At 42.3% G+C, this 14,545-nt stretch overlaps 1 protein-coding gene across 4 annotated transcripts in view; it reads left to right on the top strand.

The window, feature by feature from the left end:
* LOC128322954 (probable chitinase 10) overlaps nucleotides 1-11,979 on the top strand; it is a 64,765-nt gene extending 52,786 nt beyond the window's left edge. For all 4 annotated transcript variants that reach the window (XM_053245289.1, XM_053245288.1, XM_053245290.1 and 1 more), the window contains 10 exons: nucleotides 1,186-1,215; nucleotides 2,279-2,483; nucleotides 3,331-3,387; nucleotides 4,656-4,821; nucleotides 5,758-5,876; nucleotides 6,418-6,541; nucleotides 6,635-6,817; nucleotides 7,620-7,736; nucleotides 9,136-9,271; nucleotides 11,615-11,979. In XM_053245289.1, coding sequence (XP_053101264.1) covers nucleotides 1,186-1,215; nucleotides 2,279-2,483; nucleotides 3,331-3,387; nucleotides 4,656-4,821; nucleotides 5,758-5,876; nucleotides 6,418-6,541; nucleotides 6,635-6,817; nucleotides 7,620-7,736; nucleotides 9,136-9,271; nucleotides 11,615-11,880 — 1,403 coding nt within the window. In that variant the 3' untranslated portion in view covers nucleotides 11,881-11,979. The remainder of the gene's footprint in view (nucleotides 1-1,185; nucleotides 1,216-2,278; nucleotides 2,484-3,330; nucleotides 3,388-4,655; nucleotides 4,822-5,757; nucleotides 5,877-6,417; nucleotides 6,542-6,634; nucleotides 6,818-7,619; nucleotides 7,737-9,135; nucleotides 9,272-11,614) is intronic.
* The last annotated feature ends 2,566 nt before the right edge of the window (nucleotides 11,980-14,545 follow it).

The raw sequence follows: 14,545 nt of genomic DNA, 5'->3' as shown, positions 1-14,545 counted from the left end.
CCCCTGTTTACATTAAATAACCAGTCTTCAAACCTAAATTGACTTTTAATCCCTCTTCTAGTAATCCCTACATTAAAGTTCTCGCAACAAGAGGTAACTAGAGAAATCCAAGAATTGGAGGATAAGAATGCTGCTACTTTTGGCGTTATTTGACTAGGATGGAACATCAGGCTTTTTATAGCCCATGAAGGGTTATTCTAATATCACAGAGGCTCTTGATTGACAAGAGAGGCCACAGCTGTCTCAAGTATTTAAACCTTTACCTACTGAGAACAGGAAGTATGAGTTGATGGTCATTGGAGTAAGACATTAGTAAGTATATGGTGTTGAATTTTTCTTTAAAGAGAAAAAGAGAGATTTATCTCAGGGGTGATTACAGGTGACATTCATGGGGGTTCCATTCCAGCCTACAACTGTGGATTACAAAAATGCAAATAATGAGACCTTGAGTCTATGGGAATTGGGGTGTTAGGTTCCTTGAGCCAAAAAGGGGCCCAAAAAAAGCAGAAATAAAGGGAATAAAACACAGTACCTTGCTCTCCAGGCCTCCAGCTCTCCAGAAAGCCCCCCACCCCACAAACCTGCAAATCCTCTAGATTTTGAGAATGTTTTCAAAAAATCTTGGAATCTGTTTTTTAAAAGCCACAAAATGGCTCCATGCCTCAAAATGGTGGCCAGAAATGACATCAGAAGTCATTTCTGGCCAATCAGGAACCATGAATAGGTGAATTGTGCCTATTTTTAAAACCACAGATAATGAGGTTGGGTCTATATTGCCCAGATATGCAAAACCACTGGTGCTGGGACCACAGATAACAAGGGCCACCTGTATTGTATCTTGGAATTTATGAAAAAGTAAATATTTTGAAATGTGTTTCTTACAAGTCTTACAATAGAAGATATGGCAAGGTAAAATAAAAGGAATAGGAATCCTGATGATGCCAGGTCAATGTGGCTATGTGATGACTTCACAAAGCCAAAGTGAGAGCAATGCTTCCTACCTTCTCTCCGAATGGCTGAACACTTTTGCCTAATTTTGCAGCTTCCCACATGATCCCAGGGGGGACATTTCACAGGGTGTAAATATTTTGCATGAAACACACTTCTCCATTTTAGTTCAGCCTACTTTCAAATGCTGATAAGGTGTCAACTTATTCCTAACCTCTATTCACCTTTCTCTTGCAGGTTTGGCTATTTTGCTGCAGCTGCAGCTTGGTGAGAACCTTTTGTCTTATGGTTAATGAGAGTAAAGTAAGGGTAACTTCCCCATGAAGCTGAGTACTTCATAACAGAGATTATTTTCTCTATTTAGTCATTTCTGTTTCCTTCTCCTAACTTGATATAATATGGTTGAGTTACATTCATGATTAGAATAATGATGGGGGGGCACCTTTCATGATACACTGCCAACTGGGAAGAAGTCCGATGAAATCTGCATCCTTTTGTCCACCTCTTTTTCATATATTTTTCCTGGGACTCTGTCAAAAGCGCAATTCGAATTATGCTAGTGAAATTCATTATGCAAGTGCAGTTTGCGATGAGATGCCACAAGGAATGACATAGTAAATGCAACAGTCTTAGTCATTCTCATGGCTGCTGTAGTGCTAAGGTTCTTGGAAGGAGTAATGCTCTTTAAAAGTATAGTGTATTGATATTTTGGCATTTGAAACTCACAGAGGGACCGGGTCAGAGAGTCAAAGAAAGGAAGACCAGACTATACGAAAGGAAGATGGGAGGCTGCCTGCAACCTTGAGTGCAGTTCTGGCGGTAGATGAAAGGGGCTGCTTATCCCTTCCTTTTCCTTCTATTTCTCTAGTCAAAATCACTCCCCCCAACTGCTTTCACAGTCATGGATGGGGAAAGATATAAGATCCCTGTATCTTTTTCATTTTGGTGAGAAAATGTGGCCTGTGGCCTGCTGTATAAAGTGGGCCTTACATGTCATATTCAACTTGAATCACATTTTTCAAAATCCCCAACTATATTGCTGGCCAGAATAGCCACCCACCCTGCCCGTTTGGTTGAATGAAGCATAATGAAATTGGGGAAGGTGAGCCAAACTTTGGCTTCCATCTTCTGAACTGGACTTATGACCATATCGACAACTAGAAAGAAACTCTATTCATTACTGAATGAGATAAACTAAAAGTCTTTTTCTAGTGAAGAATAGGTTGAATCTTGTACATCTAATACTGGTATAATACCATTGATTTAAAATGATATTTTTTTTTAGTTCTCTGATTTTTGCCATTTATGGATTTCCCCCCTCTCTTTTAAGGCTCTGCCTACAAACTTGTTTGTTATTTCACCAACTGGTCTCAGTACAGGCCAGAACCAGCCAAGTATTTTCCAAGCAACATCGATCCAAATCTCTGTACTCATTTGATATATGCCTTTGCCACTATGAATCAAAATAAGATTGCACCTTATGAATGGAATGATGAAGATCGACTCTTCCCAGAATTCCAAGCACTTAAGCAAAAGTCAGTGTTTTCCTTTCTTATTTATGTGTACATATTTATTAACATATTTGCATTCTACTATTCTATCCAGTCAGAAATAAAAGCATTACACAGAAAAATAAAATAAAAATAATACCAGCAGCAAAACAAACATTAATTTATGACTCAATACCAAAATCAGAAAAATGGAGAAAAACTTTCAGTTGTTCTCCAGCCCATATATCCATTACAACAAAATCGTTGTGATGCGACAGTGAAATGTACCCAGAGAGGGTTCCAAACATGACTCCTGAGGGAGGGTGTTCCGTAGTCTGGGTACCACAGCCAAGGAGGCCTTGTTCCACTTATCCATCACCACTTGCACCTTTGCTGAAGATGGGACATGGATTTATTACCTAAGTGGGAGGGCAGGACCACGTGGGAGAAGATGGTCCTTTCTGGGATGTTTTGAAACTAATTTTATGAATCTATACCTACCTAAACATACATACATAAACGTATCATTTTTAAGTGCTTTCACTTTCTTTATAGTATTGAGGAGATCTTTTAAAGTGTAATTTACAATGTTAATTGATTGCAATGGTAGGGGTTCTCAAAGGCAGGGATTCTCAAACCTGGATCCCCAGATGCCATTGTACTACGACTCCCATCTTCCCCAGCCACAATGGCCTTACTGTAGAATGCCTGTGTTGCAGCAGAACCCCTGCGGTAAGAGATCTCCTCCTTCAGTGTGGGCCTACTGTAATGTTCATGTATATCCAGATATCTTTGTGGCTTTTAAAAGATATTAAACATTTAAGGTTTTTCAAAAATTCATTTTCAACCCTGGGGTTACAATAGCACTGATTTCCACTCACGTGTTTTACAGGAACTCCAACCTTGTCACACTGCTGGCTATTGGAGGCTGGAATTTTGGCACTCAGAAGTGAGTATCCTTTGTTTCCCCCCTTTATTGTGTTTCCCATCTTTATGGTGACAATGTTAAGAATTTGATACCACAGAATATGATCTTGGGAAGTCTCTGAAAATTCCATTTCCCTCAAAGATGTCTGGAATGACACAACATCTGGGGCATTCTTGGAGGGAAATGCCAGCCACCAGGAGGTGCTACTGAAATGAACCCCGCCAGCCTCTGCAGGTGGAGGCAAAAATCTTGTGAAAAGAAAAACTCCTTCTCCCCCGCAAATGAAAATTAATACAATTTTAAAAATTGTCTGAAGTAACACCTGAAACACAAGTGAGCTAAGTAAATGAATGAGGGTTTGACTATAGAAATGAATTGAATAATGAAACTAGTTTTTCCCTTGCACATCCCTAATGTCAATTCAGTGGGAGAGACCCACATGATCAGCCCCCTCTCACACGATTGGGGCGTTTAGATGTTAATCCAGCTGTGAAGTAATCATGCACAGCTAAGTCGCTCCCACGCAGCTGAGCATAGGCAATGTTTAAAAGGCACTTGCTGCCTGCATTGAGAACAGTGGCTTACACACCATGCAGCCAGCCACATAGCCAAGTGGGATGCAATCTTACTGGCTGCTTGGAACTCACTGGCATGAGGACTCTCCTACCAATGGCAGAGGAGGCTCCATGCATCCTAAGTGCTGCATCAGAGCAGCTGTGATTGCCTCCCATTGGGAATGATGAGAGTCAGTCCCAGCTGCTTGGATGCAATACTTAGAATGTACAGGGTCTCCCCTGCTATGAGTAGGAGCGTCCTTGCACTGATGAGTCCTGCACAGCCAGTGAGATTGCATTCCTCTTGGGCAGTGGTGGTACTAGGAAAAAAACCCAGGGGGGCCACAGAAGGGGCAAAGTGCATTTATGGGTCAGTGAGCCATGTGCTGCATATTAGATTTATGGGACAAAAATGGGGGCAAGCCACTTGTCTGGGGGGAGCACTTGCCCACCCACGTCCCTCCTCTGAAGCCATCTTTGCTCTTGGGCACACAGTTCTCTGCATGCTATGTAAGCCACTACGTTTCTTGAGATTCTCGGGGTATGAATTTTGCATCTTTGACGAGTTACTGCTCTTGCACAGTGTGATTGTGGAATATGCCGAATCCAAATTATGGGAATGCATGATAGAAAAACAGAGCAAGACAACATATTGGGCAATATGCTTTACTAGAAAGAGAATAATATCTAGGATGCAATGGTATATAATGGCATGTGGGGATTTTCTCATTGTAGGTTCACTGAAATGGTTGCTTCAGCTGCCAATCGTAAAATCTTCATTGATTCAGTAACTGAATATCTCTGTAAGTTTGGTTTTGATGGGATCGACCTGGACTTTGAATACCCAGGCTCTAGGGGCAGCCCTCCTGAAGATAAGCAGCGCTTCACTGTCCTGATTCAGGTGAGAAGCCCATACACTTTCTGCCAATGATCAGCACAACAGAGAACTGGTACTAATGACTAATTTCCAAAACATCTTTCCAACCATGTTGTCCTGGTGTCTCATACGAGCCCTTGAAAGCAAAGTTGTGTACAGCTATTCATTATGGGGCTTATGTCCTGCATGTCAACTGTTAAGGCTATATAATAATTAGGGAGAAGGAGGGGAAACCTTTTTGGTATTTTAATTGGTGCCAGTAGGTGCCAACAGTTTTTGCACCCCACATTAATTATTGCATTTGTATTTGCTCTTCCTCCAAGTAAGTCAGGGCAGCAAATGGGGTTCCCTGCTCCATTTTAGCCTCACAACAACCCTGTGAGGTAGGTTAAGCTAAGGGATGGTAACTGGTCCAAGGTTATTCTTTGCGCTTCATGGCTGAGCAGAGATTTGAACCTCTGCCTTCCCAGTCCTAGTCAGACCCTCTATCACATTTCATATCATAATCACAGAAACAAAAGATGCTCTGCCTGAGTGAGAAAATCTCATGTTCCCAGGTACAAGACACTGTGTTTAGTGTTGGGAAGAATGTAAAAAGTGCAACTTTGATACTGGAGAAGTGGACTAGGTGCAATAAATGGGAGCCAAATAACAAACGAATTGGGTAGCTAGAAATGCCCTTAAATCTGCCAGATATCTGTAAATTTTTGTGGTTAGATAATCTGGTCAAGCTTGAAGTATGCTATCAGACTTGTCTGGGGGTTAGTCTTAGTTCCTTTATCACCAAAAAGATGACAATTGAATTGAACCAGATGTTGTGTCTTTACTTGCAAGGCCTTATGGGTGACATGGATGCTTTCAAAGATGTTTGGGAACGGATCATGAATGCTGAGAATATTGTGGGGATGCATGAGTAACAAATGCTAACAATAAAGACTAACATTTGAAATGTCTCCCCAGGAAATGTTGACTGCTTTTGAGAACAATAAATGTAATGGGAAGAGGCTTTTAATCACAGCTGCTGTATCTGCTGGCAAAGGAACCATTGATGCAGGATATGAAATAGCTGAGATAGGAAAGTAAGTAGCATAAAGCTCATTTTTTGAAAAACGTGTTGAATATAATTCTGGCATGTTTTAGGTTGTCAGTCATGCCTTTTATCATGCAAACTGACTGCAAAACGATTACCAGATAATCAGTAGCATTTTCATGTTGCATGGTGTTAAGCACTAGTTTAAAGACTGGTTAATAGCAATAGCACTTACATTTATATACCGCTCTATAGCCGGAGCTCTATAAGCGGTTTACAATGATTTAGCATATTGCCCCCAACATTTCTGGGTACTCATTTTACCGACCTCGGAAGGATGGAAGGCTGAGTCAACCTTGAGCCCCTGGTCAGGATCGAACTTGTAACCTTCTGGTTACAGGGCAGCAGTTTTACCACTGCGTCACCAGGGGCTCTTTGATGCAAACTTGATGCAAACCTAAGGACATGAATTTGTAACTTAATGCCTTGCGTATGCCTCAGGAGGATATTTTTGGAGTCTCCTGCATTTCCTATGCCACTGGTCTCTAAGAAATCAAGCCCTATATCACTTTGTGTTTCACTCACACCAGACGTCTAGATTTCATCAGCGTAATGTCTTATGACTTCCACGGAGGCTGGGATACCACCACAGGACACAATAGCCCCTTGTATGTGGGATCCAAAGATCAGGGTGATTTCAAGTATTTCAACTGTGTAAGGAAAGCATTCTAATTCTCTAAATTCAACATTTTAATGGTTTCCAAGAGGCTGATGAATGAGATGAGCACTGTTTCCATATCTCGTTAGGATTTTGCCATGAAGTACTGGAGGGATAATGGTGTTCCAGCTTCAAAGCTTCTTATGGGATTCCCTACCTATGGACGCACCTTCAGGCTCACTTCCTCGGATACTTCTGTTGGTGCTCCTGTATCTGGGGCTGGCTCAGCTGGACCCTATACCCGTGAGGCAGGCTTCTGGGCTTACTATGAGGTAAAGAGTTACAACCTAATCTTCAAGCCAAACCAGGGCAATATCTGCATTAGGACAAACAAAAAAAATCACAAAATTGTGTGCAGCAAGCTTTCCAACTCTCTAGAACTCTTCATCAAGCTGACTGTTGTTTGTTATGTCCAACTTGTTACTTAACTTGGAGAAAAATGCCCTGGATTCTCCTCTGTTCTCAGGTTCATGGTCTCTCTTTAGCTAAGATTCGACCTAGCTATATCTGGCATAGAAATCAAACTTGGAATAATAAAAGCTTACTCCCTGCCGCCCAACGAGTTTCAGAGCAGTCCTTTGAAAATATGACTTTACAGAAATCTGTAATGGTCTGAGAATATTGTGATCCCAGAGCCATTTAATGCACATTAAAAAATAATTCATCTGTAAGTCCTACATATTCCATATGTTTATTTACATTTTATATCCCGCTCTTTTTCCAAGGAGCCCAGAGTGATGTATTACATACTTAAGTTTTTCCTCACAACAACCCTGTGAAGTAGGTTAGGCTGAGAGAGAAGTGACTGGCCCAGAGTCACCCAGCTAGTTTTATGGCTGAATGGGGATTTGAACTCGGGTCTCCCCAGTCCTAGTCCAGCACTCTAACCACTACACCACGCTGGCTCTCATATGTAGATATAATCTAAGGTCGTAATACATTTTGTTTGATATTCCTTATTAAGTTTTACGTTGTGGATCAGCAAAAAGCTGTCTTGCTAGAGTCCAAGATTACCTATACTGACTTCCTTTTGTATTAAGAATTGTAGAATGTTCTCTTGTGATATTTCCTCAGATTTGCACCTTTTTAACAACTGCCACGCAAGAATGGATTGATGATCAGAAAGTCCCATATACCTACAAGGGGAATGAATGGGTTGGCTATGACAACATTTGCAGCTACAAACACAAGGTAAGAATAGTATGAAAAGCATAGTGTGAAAAGCATGGACAAAGATAACCCACCCACCCACTCAAGAACTAGGGGTCATCCCATGAAACTGGTTGCCAGAAAATTTAGGACAAAAAAAGGAAGTAATTCTTCATGCATCTGGTTGGCCACTGTGGGAAACAGAGTGGTAGACAAGATAGTCCTTGTTCTGATCCAGCAAGACTAATGTTCTTATTGTTGTTTTAAATATTAATATTTTTGTATATTAAGTCAGCCTTATTAAGCCCCCATTTTAAAACGTGCCTACCTTGGGCAAGTTTTACCCTTCTTGCTATTGTTGCTAGTGGGGCTTATTTCTTTTTGAAACATGTTTTGCTGTGTCTTTGTGGGCAATGGCAGCTTCAGCTGAAAATGTTTCTGGCAGCCAATTCTGCTTTCTGTAGAGGGTACCAGGAAATGACCCCATCAAGTAACATAAGGCCATTTCCTGGTTACTCTCAAGGGAAAACATGGTGACTGACAGGAGCCGGCTACAAGGAACATTATCAACATTTCAAGTGCTGCCGAGGCCATCTTTTTCAGCAGAGGTGCGGCCAAAAAAGAGTTTAAAAAAAAGAAACAAACTCTACTAAAACCAGGCCCCACAACATAAAGTCCGGGTCACACTGTTTTGAGGCAAGACTTTATTTGCACTTGGACATGCCTGGATTTTAGAATCTGCTTTTCATATGATATTCAGATAATATATTCACTTATATATTGTTCTATGAGATTGCGATAGCAAAAGAAATCTTTCTGGTTGTGTGCATATTTATTTAGCACATCTGTGACCCATCATTCTTCAAGTAGTAAATGATGACTGACATACCTACAAAGCAGCACAACACTGTTGCAGCCACTATCTGACATCGGGAATAATGCTGCGCTGGTGTTAGTGGTGTAGCTATAATTGAGTGGGGGGGTGCAAAGAACTCGGGCCCCCGAGGTCCTATGGGCCCCCACCTCCACCCTTCCCTATTTTCTTCATTAACTCCCTCACTCTGAGGGAGCCGCCAGGGAGAGGGGTGAACATGGGCTTCCTCTCCCCTAGCTATGCCCCTGACTGGTGTTACAAGGAAGTGACGATTTTTGCCAATCTCCCCTTCCTTCTGAAGTCTACAGTGCCTCCCCAAAATATGACTCCAAGGGCTGTGTGACCATCAGGGACATATCTTTGAGAGGCACCGTGGGTTTGAGAGGGAAGGGATGATCATGAAAATTGTCCCTCCCCTGTAATCAATGCAGCATTTAGTCTGGATGTCAGACAACTGCCGCCCAGCACTGTGCTGATCTGTATGTCCACCAATAGTTTTAGCAACAGCCATGAGATGGAAAAGATGCCTGGAATTTTTATTTAAAAATTTAATGATGTTTTGGCCAGGTCAAGTACTTGAAGGACAACAATTTTGGAGGTGCCATGGTTTGGGCCATTGATCTGGATGATTTTCTGGGCACTTTCTGCAATGAAGGAAAATATCCTCTAATAAGTGAGCTGAAGAGACTTCTTGAAACAAATGGTAAGATGGTTCAAACATGCAGGTCTTACCACTAGGAGTATCAGTGAACCCCTTCTACTCAGTGCTGTTGGCATTCATATTGATATGAAGGACAACATCATGAGAATAGACCATTTGGCTAACTGTTTAAATTCTCAAATATACTTACAGACAAATGATGGCTGTGTACTGTTGGGAAATCACCAGCAAAAGCTGCAAATAGCTTGTCTTAATTCTGAGATATGGTTATACTGGCACTCCTGTGGCAGCATAATAAATCTTGTCCTTACACTGTGTCGAGGGCATGCTTCTAGCATCATCATTGCCACTGCTCCCCTGAATACCCTGATGCCAACATTGCTTACTCCTGTCTGAAGCTACTGCACAAAGGCATTTGTTCTACAGTGGCTGGATGGAGTGGGCCTGGGCCAGGTTTGCACAGTCATGGTCCTACAAAGCAGTTGAGGGGCTTTTGGGGAATTCATAGTTAATACCTCGCCTCTGGGCTACTTCAGACATTTAGGCCAGTGAGAGGTTTTTTTAAATATAGTACAGAATCAGTAGTGCCTCCCTCACCTGTACAACACAGATCATGTCACATGACACCATCATTCCATGCAGACACGCAAACCCTATATAGACTTTATATTGTACATGCATACAGGGGTCTGTATACATGTACATTTTTCGGTGTTGATGACAGTTCATGAGTTCATTTTAAAAGTGAACCTGGGTACAAACCCGCTCAAATGCAGGCAGAGATAAGTGTTCAACATAATGTATGAATAATGGTACATGTGTACAGATCCGTATGTGTGTACAATGACTTACATGGTGCACACTCTAACAGAGCCAGAACACTGTGTCAGGGCTGCATTGGAGCTGGAAGGCAGTCTCAGTGCTGAAAAAACATAATCATTTTATTATAATCCTGAGCTTAAGAATGTGGGAGGGCTTAAGAGAAGTGGATATGTGGTTTAAGCGCCCTGTTCAGACATTATGTTGTTGGAGTGTGCAGATGTCTGTACGCTCAAACGTGTGTTTGTGTGAATGACTGTACCCACATTCATTTTAAAAGTGAACTTATATATAGGCCCCCTGATATGCAGTATAGAGAAGCCTCCTTCAGGCATTATAAAACAGAGGCTGTATTTGAGTATAGATTCTGAAAAAGACACAGAAGTCCTGCCGGGCTATTAATCACTTTCCCCTCCCGGGTGGGGGCTTCACACTTACAGCCTTCGACTGAAGGGGCAAAGGCGTGTTGAAGGCATTCATTGAGCAGGAAGCTCATGAGCCTCCTGCACATTGAATCACCCTCCAACACCCTTATAACCTTCACTCCTTCAGACAAAGGCTGTAAGCATGAAGTGCCCACCTGACAGGGGAAAGTGACTGATAGCCCAGCAGGACTTCTGACTCTTTTTCAGAGGCTGTACTCAAGAACAGCCTCCATTTTTAATAACATCTGAAGGAGGCTAGTTAAGAAGTGTGCTGCTGTACCTGTGTTCAACAGAACATGTGAATAAATGTACCTGTGTACGTTGTACACTTGTTGTATGAGTGTTGAACATAATGTGTGAATGGGCTAAAGAGTCTCCAAATATACCTACATCCATGTAAAAGGAGTGGGATCACATTGGTTATGTCGTCACCTTCCATATGGCCAATACAGAAAGCATATGTTGAGCTGGCCTTTGAGGTGGAGGTTTCAAAATCAGCACCCAGTGGCAACTGAATTTGCAGTTCTGAGCCCACTTGGGACCAGTTCCTACCATGCAGCAGAGGTGTTTACCACACTCCTGCCAGATTCTATTGTGATGAATACTAAAGTGTAGGGTGAGGACAAGGCCAGTGCTGGAGGTCAGCATCATCATTTGGCAGCTGCTGTAGACACACTTCTGATCACCTCTGTGGTCTTCATATCACAATGGTGGAGCCTCAGAACCCACCCAGCTAGAAGAGGGCCCATGGAGAGCATTTTCTTGAGGGCCTCCTTAAACCTGGAGCCCGCCTTAGGGAGACACATGCCTATACACAAGCAGTGGAAGGAAGCTGCACCCTATGATTGCTCCCCATTGTATGTCAGTCGTATGCCCCCACAGAATTGCCAACATATATTGCTCCTTCATAGGTTCCTGTTCACCAGGAGGCACAGATACACAACAGGGAACACTTCTGCTGTGTAAAGCATGAATAGACCCTTAGATATTCATAAGGCTCATTGAAATTAATAACATTTACAATAATGTAAATGGTTTGGTATCTATGGTGCATGTTGGAAACTTTCCTATGGCAGTTAGAAATATGGAGTCACTTAGCACAAATGTGGTTTTAAAAAATGATATTATATATTTTTTCTAGAGCCCATTGAGCCAAACTGCCCTCTTGGTGGAGGTACAATTCCTCCAGATACTGATACAACTACAACTGTTGGTCAGCCAGATACTACTACAACTGTGGGACCACCAGTGCCTGATAACTTTTGTGCAGACAAACCAGATGGTATCTATGCTGACCCAGAAGACAATAGGAAGTTCTACCAATGTTTTAACCATCAGAGTTTCAGCTTCAACTGTCCCAGTCAATTGATTTTTGATGACAGCTGCAAGTGCTGTGTCTATCCTTAAGATGGTTTCCAACAAAGAGAGATGAGTAAAATTGTGTAGTTCTATGGCCCACAGCAGACCACCCCACTTTCTTTGCAAATAAAATCCAGCATGACTAAAGCATGTTTGTGCTGAGTTATTTTTGAACAATATATTAGTTGGTGGCCTGGCTTTAATTCATAAAAAAATCCAAGATACTTTGAGGCTATTCTCACGAGAGTGCAAAACCGGGCTAAGGGAGCCCAGCCTGGTTTTGCATGCTCGTGAGAACTCCTGGGCTCGAGGGTGTTCCCTGTGGCTTCACGGTGGCACACTCGCCTAAATAGCCACCCTCTTAAACAAGGTTAAGGGAGCAATTGCTCCCTTTGTTGTGAGCAGGCTGGCCTTGCCCTTCCACAACTAGTAGCCAACAGAGACTACTCTTCCTGGTTTATTTCATGCGTTCGCCACACCTTAGCCTCATTTCAGGGGGGGGGTGTTGTACACTCAGGGTGGAGGGGGGACTACTAGTAATGCATTGTATACTTGCATGGTGCATTATTTAGGTTCTGGTGGGTGGGGCGCCGTGCAGTGGCACTTCCCTGCACCCAACTCCCGGAGCTGCCGGGTGAGCCTTGGGTGGCTTGCTGGAGTTGCTGCTTGTCTGGGTGGGCAATCCACCTACCCAGGGAAAGGTAAGGGATCATCTGCAGGGAAGGTTGGGAAAACCCACTCTCCCCACAGACCCTCCCAAAGCTCTCCGCACAGATCATGTGAAGAGCCTCTTTGTGTCACCTAGTTTTTCAAGATGTTACCACTACATGTGGCCAAACCAATGGTAAGATTCATTGCACATGGGAGGGGATCCCCCAATGCACTTTTAAAGGGGGCAGGACTTGGTCTGAATGCACCCAAAGCAGGGACCTCGCTGAACCTAAGTACCGTAGGTCTGGGTCTGTCAACCCAATGCATGTTGCCTGAAATTCTATCAGAAAGGCAGGATATAAACACTTGATATTGACCAGATCTTGCTAATATATATTTTAAACTTCTATAACCTGCCTTTCCATTTCCCCCAAATGCCAGAAGTGGCCTCTAGATATGAAATAACATAAATGAAAATTAAAATAAACTAAAACATACATGTCAGAACGGTAGCATAAAACGACTATAAATAAGCCACAACAAAACTCAAAAACACCAGTAAACGTGAAAACCAACGCATGAGCAAATACCATTAGTTTAACCTGGTTCTGTAAAAATTAGCACTATTGGGAACAACTGAACATCCCTCCAGAGGGAGCTCCATAATCAGGATGCCCTCACAGAGAGGGGTTTGTTCCTGATTATCATCTGGTCATCATCTAATGGACCCTTGTGAGGCACGTATCTGTACACAATCATTGGAAGGGACACATGGAGATATACCTGTGATGAAGATTCCAATGAAAGGGCAAGTTCCGTGTGGTAGACATTGTATTCATATGTTTCAGAGTGACTTGGGGTAAGATCTGACATGATGTCTATCACATCATCTGACCTACATGTTTTGGCTTTAAAAAAAATATAAACAGCAGGCATGGGTAGGTCTTAATCTGAACAGGGACCATGGCATGGAGGGAAAGGGGTCCTTAACTCTTTTCCTCCACACTGATCTAGATCAATCACCTCACCATACAACTGCTGTTTGCCCCAATATCTGTTGGTTCTATTGATGTCAATGAGAACTTCATGTCATGGGCAAATTGCAGCTGTGGGAGGACCCAATATGGACCAGGACAGCAATTTGTTGGTTAAATTCCTTCCCACCACACCTTGGAGCCTATTCAGAAAGGGCCCCTTTAACTGCTGTTTACATCTGTAAACAACAATACACCATCTTTATTTGTAAGAGTGCTTCATAAATTAACATGAACTTCAGCATTACTCCAGATATAGACATACATGCAGATAAAACTATTCTTTCAATTTCCATAAAGGAATAACAATAGTTATCCCCAGGCTGTTGGAAGGTTTCAGGCAAAAGGTTCATTAGTAACTAATGCCAGATGTGTAGACCCTGAATCATTGAGTGCCACATCTTCAATGTGCTTGTAACTCTTTTAATGGGCACTTTGCTCCCATTAATATAAATGAGAACCCTATTTAGTATGGCACAACTGTGCACATTGCCTTTTGTACACGCATGTTCTTGGGAAAGGGAAGACCTGAAAAAACTACCATGCATGTGTAGAAGGTACATTTTTCAGCCCACGCCACAAAAAAGAAAAAAGAAAGAAAACAGAAAACCCAAGGTAGCATGATAATCTTGGTGTATTTTAAGAAAAAATTGACAACAATACAGCTGTTGCTAAAATATTTATTTAATTTTTAAAAAATAAAAATATGCCCTACTTTTCTCTTATGAATCAAAGCAGTTCACAAAGTCCAGTAAACTATTGATGGATATTTTATCAACAGTCATCTGAAGGTCTATTTTGCTCCTGAGGGCAGGACTAGAACCAATAATCAAGAAACTGGGCATAGTAGTGTGCACGGACCGGTCCGGGGCCATACATAGTAGTGTGCTTTGGACCGGTCCGGAATTTGGCCAGTGAAGGTCACATGTGTGGCGCCAGCTTTTTTGGCTTGCTAAGTTTAAAGACAACGATGGGGGCAGGGGTGGCAGGGAGGAACTCTGCCGCCCCAATAACGTTTTAACCAAGTC

The sequence above is a fragment of the Hemicordylus capensis genome, chromosome 4 (genome assembly GCF_027244095.1).
Source record: "Hemicordylus capensis ecotype Gifberg chromosome 4, rHemCap1.1.pri, whole genome shotgun sequence".
NCBI lineage: Eukaryota > Metazoa > Chordata > Lepidosauria > Squamata > Cordylidae > Hemicordylus > Hemicordylus capensis.
Note: the sequence above shows the minus strand (reverse complement) of the source record. Positions and strands in the feature narration are given on the sequence as shown.